At 38.7% G+C, this 12,610-nt stretch overlaps 1 protein-coding gene across 2 annotated transcripts in view; it reads left to right on the forward strand.

Moving 5' to 3' along the window:
* KLHL1 (kelch like family member 1) overlaps positions 1–11,120 on the forward strand; it is a 479,287-nt gene extending 468,167 nt beyond the window's left edge. For both annotated transcript variants that reach the window (XM_075061554.1, XM_075061555.1), the window contains 2 exons: positions 5,333–5,504; positions 11,011–11,120. In XM_075061554.1, the coding sequence (XP_074917655.1) occupies positions 5,333–5,504; positions 11,011–11,070 (232 nt within the window). In that variant the 3' untranslated portion in view covers positions 11,071–11,120. The remainder of the gene's footprint in view (positions 1–5,332; positions 5,505–11,010) is intronic.
* The last annotated feature ends 1,490 nt before the right edge of the window (positions 11,121–12,610 follow it).

A 12,610-nucleotide genomic window follows, 5' to 3' on the forward strand; every position in this document is an offset into this window, starting at 1 on the left:
CTGAAGCAGCACTAAGTATTATCTAGACCATTCCTAACATGCGTTTGTCTAACTTTTTCTTAAAAACCTCCAATGATGAAGATTTTACAACCTCCCTATATAATTTGTTCCAGTGCTTAACTACCATTACCGTTAGGACATTTTTCCTAATGTCTAGCCTAAATCTCCCTTGCTGCAATTTAAGACCATTACTCCTTGTAGTGTCTTCAATGGATAAGGATAACAATTTATCACCCACTTCTTTATAACAACCTTTTATGTACTTAAAGACTGTTGTCATGTCTCCCAGAGTCTTTTCTTCTCCAGACTAAACAACCCATTTTTAAATCTTGTTGCATATCTCTGTACTTTCTCCAATTTGTCCACATCTTTCCCGAAGTGTGATGCTCAGAACTGGACACAGTATTACAGTTGAGGCCTTATCAATGCTGAGTAAAGTGGAAGAACTCCTTTTCATGTCTTGATTATAGCATTCCTGCGTCTCAGAATAATTTTTGCTTTTTTCCCCATAATATTACACTGTTGATTCATATTTAATTGTGATCCATTATAACTAGGGTTACCAGATAGCAACTGAGAAAAAACAGGATGGGGGTCGGGGATAATAGGCACTTATATAAGAAAAAGTGCCAAAAAACGAGGTTATTTCTTTAAAAATAGGACATCTGGTCATCCTAATTATAACATCCAGATCCAAGTCTATTACATTGCATTTGTCCTTACTGAATTTCATCCTATTTAGTTCAAGGCATTTCTTCAGTTTGTGAAGATCATTTTGAATTCTAATTTGTCCTCCAAAGGGCTTGTATCCCCTCCCCTTGATCACATCCACAGACTTCATAAGTGTATATGCCATTATCCAAATCAGTTATGAAGACATTGAATAGAACCAAACCCAGGATACATCCCTGAAGGATTTCACTCACTGTGCTTTCCAGCTTGACTGTGAACCACTGATAACTACTCTCTGAATATAGTTTCCATCCACCTTATATTATGATCATCTAGGCTATGCATCCTTTGTTTGCTTGTGAGAAGGTCATGTAAGACAGGATCAAGAGCCTTCCTAAAGTCAAAATATATTAAATTTACTTCTTCCTCCCATCACAAGGCATGTTATCCTGTCAAAGAAGGATATTAGATTGCTTTGACATGATTTTTTCTTGACAAATCCATGTTAACTGTTACTTATCTTATTATCTTATAGGTGCTTACAAATTTCTTGTTTGATTATTTGCTCCATTATTCTTTCTGGGTACTGAACTTAAGGTGATTGGTCTGTAACTCTCTGGATTGTGCTTATACTCCTTTTTATCAATTGGTACTATATTTGCCCTTTTCCATTCTTTGGGTATCTTTTCCATTCTCCATAAGTCCTCAAAGATAATCGTTAAAGGCTCAGAGATCTCTTCAGTCAACTCTCCTGAACTCTTTTCCCCTTAGATTTGCTTCCCATTTACCTAACAATTTTCTGAGTTTGCTAAAGTCTGCCTTCTTGAAATCCATTGTTCTTATTTTGCTGTTTTCCCTCCTACCTTTCATTAGAATCATGAACTCTATCATTTCATGATCACTTTCACCCAAGCTTCCTTCCAGCTTCCAACCTTCAACCAGTTCCTCCCTATTTCTCAGAATCAAATCTAGAACAGCCTTTCATCTAGTTGCTTTCTCCACATTCTGTAATAAAAAGTTGTCTCCAATGCATTCCAAGAATTTGTTGAATAATCTTACCCTGCTGTATTATTTTCCCAAGAGATGCCTGGGTAGTTGAAGTCTTCCGTTACCACCAAGCCCTGTGCTTTGGACGATTTTGTTAGTTGTTTAAAAAAGCCTCATCCACATCTATACTGTCATCCTCAGTTAATTGTATTTTCTAAGAAGGACGTAACTTAGATAGTGCCAGAGCCCATATACTGTACCTAAAAGATGGCAGTTTGTGAAATATTTGTTAAATATTTTAACAGGGTTTTAGTGCCCTCTTAACTGCTTTGCAGTTCCTAATAATGTTCTCCTAATTTGGTATTAAAAGAATTATTTGTCTTTACTTTCACCTTGATTAAATTGGTCTCTTAAGTGAAACATATAATTGGGGCTAACATCTATTCACATTACTGACTTTATTAATCCTATTGACTTCACTGGAACTACTCAGATAAGTAAATTGAGCAGGTTTTTGTACTGTCTAGCTGAGAATTAAAATATTACTATCATGCATTTTTCCTCCTCCATCTTTTTTAAAGGACTGAATGTTTTGACTAAAGACCAAGAAATCTATTATATCTCCCAGTATTATCCTAATTGTTGTTAATTATGGGGGGATGGGGATTATAATAATGTCTGAAGACCTGGAAGGGAAAATACACGTATAGTAAAACCCAAAATGTTAATTCTGAATGGATTTTATCAAAGACTGTATGACTTTTCCTCCAAAAGCACCATATGCCTCTAGCTAATGTTCATTTTACCGAGCGTGCATTGTGTCTTCACCTCCCAAAGGGCAATAAACTTTAATGGACTCTATGATACAGTATTCTCTTTCTGATTGCAAGGGTCAAGGTGAGTAGTTGAAAAAACAGGCAAGCTAAAAATAAAGAACATCACTTTTTTTTATAAACAGGTAATCAGGGTCTAAATAGAATGTTTATAACTCAATTCTGTCAACAAAAAACAACTAGAAAAAAAGAGCTCCCTATTTGTAATTGCCTGGAAAATGCTTACATTTTCTTCCATTCTTCTGTGAAAAACAGCTGTACATTTCATCTTTGTAGTAACTTCATGTGCTCCAGGGTGAGAGGGGATACCATAAAAGTTTCTGAATATAGAAATAAATAAATTGTAAGCTGTTAAGGTTAGGGCAAGGAGAGAGGCTACTGAGCTTTTGCTCATATTTTTAACAGCATTATATCCTGAACATCACCTATTTGAGAGTAAATGCTATTCTAAAAAATGGTCAAAATAACCCCCAAATAATATAATTGGTAACTGAAAAATACTGGGTATTTTTATTACACTTGTGATAAAATAATATGCAGTATTACTTCCATCTGCAGAAGATTTGGGAAAGATATGCAAAGAAATACAGCTTTTTGTTTTTCTCTAAAACAATCAAATTAATGGGAAATGCCCTTACATACATACCAAAATCAGGATAGTTGAAATTGGAAGTCTGATTTACAGTTTGTACTCATCAGGATTTAACATCATTAAATTGAAGCATCAAAGCTGATGTCATCAGATTTTGATAAATCTCAGAGTGATTTTTTTTTTTTTTTAAAAAGCAAGTCCTGTGTTTCGACAGAGAAAATGGAGATTTGATTAAAGCAGGTGTGAGCAGGCTGTGCCAGAATATCTGTCATAGCAAACTAAAGGCAAGTGGAAGAAACAGCTAGCCCAGTGAAAGTAATGGCATAGATAATAAATGGATACATTTTTCAGAAGTGCCTAAGGCCTAAGTTCATAAAAGTTTTTAGTCACTTAAGTCCATGCTTAGGTGCCTGAGTCCCAGATTTAGGCACTACTGCAATTCACAAAACTTCAACTGAACAGTGTAGGTGTCTAAACTCATTCTGCACCTAATATTTTTTCCATAAAAAGTTCCCTAGGTGCATGTGTGTTTATCTCTGGGCATGTGCACAGCTGCCCCACTTTAGAAGTCCAGACACCTATCTCCCATCTAAGCTTCACAATGATTCGCAAGTTAGGTAAAAATAGGCTGCCTAACATGCATGTGGGACCCAATCCAGTAGGCATACTCAGAGTCTGCCTACTGGATTCAACCTCTTAGGTGAGTTCACACAAAACAGAGTGGTGGCACCAGCTCTGTCTCTCATAACATCTAGCCCAGTAGTTAGGGAAGTCACCTGGCATGTGGGAGACCCAGTTCAAATTGTCATCTGCCTGATGAGATTAAGGGATTTGAACAGGGCTCTGCCACCTTTTGAGAGTGTGCTCTATCCATTGGGCTATGGGATATTTTATTATAAGGCCCCCTCCAACTTTTCTGCTGAAGCTGTTTTCGTTTGGATAAATAATTAAAGAGTCATTGGAGAAGGAGGACAGGATTCTGGGTAGTCATTCTTATGGTTTGGTGCTCTCTATCTCTCTCTCTCTCTCTTGTCAAAATGACGCTTTAAATATTTCTCCAAAGTGCAATGGCTTCAACAGGAGAGACCGAGGGAGCCCCACATTACAGTATTCCAAAGCCCAATTGTTAGAGCACTCACCTGAGAGTGGTAAATCCTTGTTTAAATCATGTCTCCTCAACAGTGTTTGTGTGTGGAAGGATGTCTTCTGCATCCTTGATGACTACCCAAACCACAGTCTAACATTGATAAAGTATGGGGTCCTCCTTCTCATCTTCCCAACCTCTGTCCCCTGACTTCTTGCAAAATTGCCTTAGGTGCCTAACTCCAAAGAGGGTTTATGGTTGTGGATCAAAAATGGAGACAGGCACCTCCCTACAGCACAGGCTCAGGTGATTATCTCGATGAGAGGGGCAGGGCTTATGACACAATGCCTTTCTCTGACATTGCCAATAGGCTGTATAGCTGACTCCCCACCTAGTGTGCTGTTTTTTGTGAATCCCACTCTAAGTTGCCTCTCTCTCCCCTCTCATTGTATAGGGGAGCATAGACACCTAACTCAGGCTCTGTGAATCACTGTATTTCTGTGATTTTCTAGGCACCTAAAAGATGAAACCATCACACCTCCAAAGTATCTTTGTGAATCTATGGCTAAGTGACTTATTATGAACCTAGCCCTTAGTGAGTTTCGGGTGGACTTAGGCTTCTAAAATCTTAGGTACTTTTGAGCATCGTACCCAGTCATATTACACCGGGATAGACACTATTTTTTTTTACATTAGATCTTTCTTTTTTTCCCTCTTAGTAGTGCTACTTAACATGAGTAACAGTGGCACAATACAGCATGAAACATCTCTTGACTTCTCAGACAGGTTTCAGTGAACTTACTGCAGAGTTCAATCTAATTTTAGGAAAAGTAGTTTCCATTATACTATAGAAGAACAGTTTAACTAGTTTGGGGGTTTTTTACATCGGGCCAGATTCTGCCATTCTTAGTCATAGTCGTGTTAAACAGCATCTTACTCTGTAAATAGTCCATTCATCTCCAAGGGACTACTCACAGAATAAATTGCCATTCAACATAAAAGTATCAGAATCTAGCACAAAATTATTTTTTTCTGCTGCTGAAAAGATTGTTTATGATAAGATGCTTGTAAACAAGTCTTTTAAGGACAGATTTTTTGTAAAGATGGATATGAGCTAATACCTAGATTTTCTTTAAGCTTGCATCTTCCTTTTTTCTTGTTCAGATATGATCCAAAAACTGATACTTGGACAATGGTGGCTCCATTGAGTATGCCTCGAGATGCAGTTGGTGTCTGTCTTCTTGGTGATAAATTGTATGCAGTGGGTGGATATGATGGCCAAACATACCTGAACACTATGGAAGCATATGACCCTCAAACTAATGAATGGACGCTGGTACTTTTAAACTTGTTTTTCTTTTTTTTTTCACAATGAATTAACATTAGTAAGTAGCTGACACTGCCATAGCTGTAAAATTATTCCTAATAGCAGGGCCGGCTCCAGGCACCAGCATTCCAAGCTGGTGCTTGGGGTGGCATTCTGCAAGGGGCAGCAGTCCCTGTTTTGTCCCCAAGCACTGTGCCGAATTGCCGCTGTGGAGGGTGGGGGCAATCCGTGTGCCCTTAGGGCGGCAGGCGCGTTTCCGCGGTGAGGGCAATTTGGCGGCAGCTTTTATGTTTAGCTGCCCAGGGTGGCTTCAGCTAAACATAGAAGCTGCTGCTGAATTGCCACCGCCGCGGAAACGTGCCTGCCGGCCTAAGGGCACATGGACTGCCCCCGCTGTTCGCGGTGACAATTCAGCGCCCTGCTTGGGGTGGTGAAAACTGTAGAGCCGGCTCTGCTAATAGTTCAACAACTATTATGATATGAGTTTCCCCAGAAGAAACATGAAAAAAGTGTCTCCTACGAAACCAAGAAGAGACAGATAAAATCGTTGCTAAAAATATTATCTAGCTATGCTTTTAATAAAGTTTTTAATCTGTCTAATTTTCAGTTGAAATGGTATTTTCAGTCTGAATTTTCAATAAACTGGTTGAAACTGAATCCGTAGTTGTCAAAAGTGGCTCTGGTGTTTTGTTTGGTGACAAATATGTCATGCAGATTTCTTTCTGGGAAAGCAGTTTGTTTCATTTTTTTACCATGTAGAGTTTTCTATTCACTCTCTCCTTCCATTGCCTTAATTTAATGGACACTATGAAATATGATGAATGCTGAAGTATAAAAAATGTGACTTGAAATGTGGAATATATAGCTGTGGTATGACGAGTGGAACTAAGTTGATGGCAGAAGAAACATAGACTGGCATGGTTTACGAATGCCTGGAATATTTTGGAGACACATGGCAATGGCTTTCTAGTATATTTTGGAAAAGTTCTGTTTCTTTTCACTCTTTTTGTGTCATCACTAATTGCTAATGAAACCATAAGCATATGATTTATTGATTATGCATCCTGTGATATGATAGGCCAATGGGGAAAAAAAATTTCAAAAAGGCATAAAGGTATGACAGTCCCCATAAAAAAAGTGTGAGCAACTGGGTTTTGTAGAATTCAGTAACAAGGAAGCTTTCTGATGTTTAGGTTTTTCTGGAGTAGCCATTTTGATGGTGCTAGAAAAATGAATGAACCACCTAATCTTCCACAGGCCATGGCGTTGCAGCCCCACCCTTCTACAGCAACTAATTCTGTTCATGGGTTGAAAGAGCAAGCAATACCCCATTACACTTGCATACAGAGTAGGAGTCAAGTTAGGAACACTGGAGCCACATGGTTTTGAAACTAGTAACCCTGACTTTTACACATCTGGCTCCTGCCTGCTTGGGATCAGACTGGAGACTTGCTCCACAGTATTCAGAATATGGAAGGCTTAGCAACTGTTCTCATCCTCCACCTCCTGCAGCCTCACCAAATGAATCAGGTATTGCAGAAGTCTTTCTTCAACCCTCTGCACTGTGGGTTAATTTCACCCAGAGGACAAACAATGTATGTGAACAATGATATAGTTATCTTGGGAATTCTTTTTCCCGGTTAAAAGTCGCCTTCACAAATTGCTATGGAAAGCATGAGTGAAGTATTGCACATTCTAGTAATCTGATAAATATGTGTGCCTGTGCATATATCAGTGCACAGACACCTGTTTTTGTCAAAGTGATTTTTTTTCTAACTCTGGATTTTAAAAGATTATAAAACAAGTATTGAACTATATACTTTAGGATTTTGTTGTGCTTTAGTGTAATTAAAAATAAATCTTATTGTCTCCCACTGATGGATACAAGATTAATGTGGGTACTTCCCACTAATCCTCTTGAGAATGTCAGGCATAAATCCATTAGGACTTAATTCTACCACCTTTCCTCATCCTGTGTAGTATCTTGCCATTGAATGGGATTACTAAGTATAATAGACGTGAGGAAAAGCGGTAGAATCTGGTCCTTAATTAATGAGGTGAGAATAGACTTTACTATGTTCTTACAAAAAAGAACAGCGAATCAGCACTGTCTTTGAATTGCATATTGTTTTGATTTGTCATAACAACATGTCTTAAAGTCTGAAGGAAAAATCCTGCCTTCAGCCATTTTGCATGTAGCATGGCCATGAAGTACACAGTAGTTACACTTCCTACGGCAGCATAAATGCTGCAAAAGCAACCACAGAATGACTGAGTGGCAGCTTTTCATATCCTGGATCCAGGCCGTAGGAAGGATTTCTGGAGCCACATGTTCAGTGTTATTCTGGAACCTTATTGTTCCACCAGCCCACAGGAAGAGAGACTTTACTACAGGAAGTCAGTGTTATTCATTGGAATTCATCTTGCAGGAGAGGTGGAATTTTAAGGCTCCACAATTCTATTATAAGGTCCACGGTACAAAGCATATTTCCTTAAGGAAGGATGAGATTTTGGCCTGTATCAGCACCTCGGCTTTTAACATTCTGGTCTTTTTTTTGTGGCTTTGTGTCTTATCCTTCAATTTCACCCTTAGTGGCCTTTGAAGACTTATAATAGTTCTGAATTCTACACTGGCATAAGTGGAATATATATAATACACTATACATATAAGGATGCTATTCATTGTTCACTCAGGAAAAATAGTGATAACACCAATGATTCCCAAGATTACAATTCTAATAGTTTGGTTATATACAGTAGTAATGTTATGGAAAATCATGTAAAAGGTAATTTCCCTTACCCATACTACAGTGTAATTTTTAGCTTTCTCAGTACCTTGTGGGTGCCAGGATGCTTATTAAAATGCGTTTAAATAATGATTTTAGATTTTAAATATAATTTAAAATCTCATGAAGTACTTTCTACTCCTCCCTTTTTAGTTCTGCCCTTCATCTTTAGTTCTGATAATTTGGCCTGTGTTATACAAGAGGTCAGACTAAATCAAGGGTCGGCAACCTCGGGCACGTGGCTCGTCAGGGTAAGCACCCTAGCGGGCTGGGCCAGCGCGTCGGCAGGTTCGGCCGATTGTGGCTTCCACTGGCCATGGTTCGCTGCTCCGGGCCAATGGGGGTGGTGGGAAGTGGCTCGGGTGAGGGATGTGCTGGCCACTGCTTCCCACTGCCCCCATGGGCCTGGGACGGTGAATCGCGGCCAGTGGGAGCCGCGATCGGACGAACCTGCCAATGTGGCAGGTAAACAAACTGTCCCGGTCCTCCAGGGTGCTTACCCTGGCAAACTGCATGCCAGAGTTGCTGACCCATGGACTAGATGATCACTGTGGTCCCTTCTGGCCTTGGAATCTATTGTTTTTGTTCCATCAGAGTGAACATAGTGTCATGTCTTTCTTAGTAATTATTGTCCCTGAAAATTCTGGTGTCAGAGACTGACCTAAAGTGCATGTTCAAGAAAGATGGTCTTGCTGTTGAGGTGCTGAACTAAGAGTCAAAAAGTCTATCTTTAATTCTAGGCTGTGACATACTTCTTGTGTGACCCTGGGTAAATTACTTATTCTCACTGTACCTCAGTTCCTCATCTGTAAAATACTTCTTTTCTCCCACTGTTTGTCTATTTAGTTGTAAAGGTGATTCTACCATCTAATGCATATTGCATAGCACTATATTCCATCATGGAATGTTGGGGTTTGTATGTTACATAAATTTAGCTGGCAGAACAAAACCTCAAGTGGACTCTCAAGTATTACTGTCATGGCATAATTCCCAAATCTGAACCTTAGAGTCCAAAAGATGGCGTACCAGCATGAATTCCTCTAAGCTTAATTACCAGCTTAGATCTGATAGGCTGCCACCACCCAAAAGTATAGTGTTTTGAGGCACACTGGTCCTCCCAAAAACCGTCCCTGGGGACCCCAAGACCCAAATTCCTTGACTCTCACAACAAAGGGGAATAAACCATTTCCCTTCCCCCTCCTTTCTTCCTCCCAGCTCTTGCCCGCCCTGGGTACACTAGGAGATCACCGTGATTCAAACTCCTTAAATCACCACACAGAGAGGAATGTTACCTCCCCTCCCTCCTCTTTTCCCCTCACCCAGAGGCAATACAGATTCAAGCTCCGTGAATCTAAAACAAAGAGGAAATTCACCTTTCCCTTCTCCCACCAATTCCCTGGTGAGTACAGACTCAGTTCCTTTGAGCCTTAACAAGGGGAAAAAATTACTCAGGTTTTTAAAAAAGAAAAACTTTTAATAAAAGAAATAAAAAAGTAAAAATTATCTCTGTAAATCAAGATGGAATATTACAGGGTCTTTCAGCTTATAGAAATTAGAGAGAAGCCTCCCCCGGCAGAAATACAATTTAAAATACTTCCAGCCAAATACACATTTGCAAATAAAGAAAACAATCAAAAAGACTAAACCGCCTTCCTACCTTTGTACTGACTAAATTTGAACAGAAGATTAGAGAGCCTGTAGGTACATGTGGTCACTCTCAGAACCCAGAGAGAACAACAGACAAAGAAAAGAACACACAAACAAAGACTTCCCTCCACTGAGATTTGAAAGTATCTTGTCTCCTGATTGGTCCTCTGGTCAGGTGTTCCCAGTTCACTGTTTGTTAACCCCTTACGGGTAAAGGAAACATTAACTCTTAACTCTCTGTTTATGACAGTTACCTTAAAATACCCGCAACATTTAAATCATTGAGACAAAAGAGTGTTATTACAAGAATTTGTGGCAAGCACATAGTAGCAGAAGCTATGAGTCATCACTGTATCTGGCAGTTATTGCCATTAAAATGTAACTTTTGCAAAGACCACAACAGTAGTCCAATCACTTTCTGTCCTAAATATAAATGGACACTGGTATTGCAGATACCAGTTTGTGATAGCTGTGGGGAAATGTAAACGTTGATACACCGTGTTAAATGTCTTTCAAAAACCAAAGAAAGCAAGTCAGTTCCATAGAAAATATTTCATGACATATTTTATATACTATGCAAGAATAAGAGAAAAGCAGTTAATCAAAAATAATCAGGAACAGAGCTAGCCCCTAAACCCAAAATGGTAGTTTTTTTAAAATGAATTATTTGTATTATAGTAGGAACTATAGCTCCCAGCTGAGATTGGAGGCTCTGTACAATGTACAGATAAGAGATAATCCCTACGCCAAAGAATTTACAACAAAACAGACAAAAAACTTGCTCAAAATCACACAGAGAACAAATGACAAAGGCAAGAATCAAACCCAGACTTCTTGAGTCCCAGTCTAGTGCCTAATCATAAAACCATACTGCCTCCCTATCCTCCTTATACTTTTAATTGAGTACTGCATGATAAAAGCAAGTAGTTTGAAAATTACAGTACTATGATATCACTGAGTTCTGTATACTTTTGGTAGTTCAGCTGCTATTAATGTTGACAGTTCATGAATAATATGTGCCACAATACTTCTGCCATTTCTTACGTGATTTTCTGTTAATTTGCATATTTTTTTTAATGCAGATGGCTTCCCTAAATATTGGAAGAGCTGGTGCCTGCATCGTAGTCATCAAGCAGCCGTGACTTTGTCAGCACTGCTTTGGATTTTACTGACTGTGAAATGTTTATTTTTCTACCAGACAACAAGAATGATAACTTTGTGAAAAAAAGGATTTTCATAGTGAATACTCTATTGATCACAAAGTTGAGGAAATTTGAAAATGGGCAAGATTAAGGATTTATGCCCTGTCCAGTCATTTGAAACTGTTCAGTCAGTGAACAAGAAAAAATCAGTCTGTTGTAAGAGCAAATGTGTAAACGTACCGCAATAAGTTCAGGTACTGTTCTTGAGAATGTGTACTGCAGAGCTGCATAACTGGAAGCACCCAAGGCTAGCTCTTCATAAGGAGCAGAAGGGATAGGAGAACAGTTTTCATGAAACAAAGAAGTTTGACTGTGGAACCTCAGTTCAGTTACTTTTTCAACTTTGGTTTTATTAATAGGAAAAGTAGACAAAACGTGATATTTTTCTGTCAAAATCTTATCTTCAAAGGGGTCATGGCTTTCCCATTTAGACATGTGGTTAGACAAGAAGAGGGAATCAGTTCTTATTAAAATAAAGAGGAAAGGTTGAAAGGTCTGAATATGTGAGCACTCCTACTCGTTCAAAATGATTAAGCTGCTTCTCTACAGTCTGAGGGGAAGTAAATTAAAAAATTAAAACAACACAATGCTTGTTTCAGTAACGTTGGACTGTTCCTCCTTGTCAGAGTTGAGAATCAGAAGTTGCCCTGAAATCATATCCTGAGAATTAGCACAAACTCAATGCTGAAAGAAGAGCAAGCTTTTTAGTCCCATTGAGACTTTGTTGCAAAAAATATGAATCCAAGGACCTGTCTCATAAATCTACCTTAATCTTGTATTCAAATCAAGCATGTGGGTTCTGGGCACATTAATTTTTTTATTCATCTTCTGCATGTAGAAGCCCCTGGAAGCCTGGAAGACAGCTACTTCTATTCTATTCTATCATTTAACAGATGAAACATGACTCGGCAATGGAAATTTCTTTTGGCTAAGTTTGACAGAAGCCTCATTGCAGATAGACAAGAGGGATAAAAATGTCATTGCATATTCTTTTTTTCAAAACCACACACTCAACTTTACCTGATTCTAGATGCCATAAAACCCTTCCATTTTATTACTGAAAGTTATTGCAAGTAAGGGATGGATTAGAAATGTATCCAAGTAGAATAAGACACTATTAGACCATCATGAGCTAATGCATTCTGTATAGAAAATGTACTAGACCCTTGTGTGCTTCCCATTAAGGTTTATCAACTACAGTAATAAAGCTACATCATGCTTCTGAGTCAGCAATAGTGCTGAGTTTCATGTTTTCTAATTGCTCAGTTGAATCAGTTTAAAACCTAATGGAGGGTGAGAATCCCAGAGATCACAGCATTCGAGGAGACACATGAAGTGTAGGGAATGGCTCTACTGGTAGAAAACAATCTTTTTCTCTGAACTAATGCAGATCTCTTAGGAAAAAAGTTTGTAGTTCAATTACAGACATCACTCAGTTCGTAACAATTCAGAATTATTCGGAACTGGTTTACCTTTAGTT

The sequence above is a fragment of the Chelonoidis abingdonii genome, chromosome 1, assembly GCF_003597395.2.
Source record: "Chelonoidis abingdonii isolate Lonesome George chromosome 1, CheloAbing_2.0, whole genome shotgun sequence".
Taxonomy (NCBI): Eukaryota; Metazoa; Chordata; order Testudines; family Testudinidae; genus Chelonoidis; species Chelonoidis abingdonii.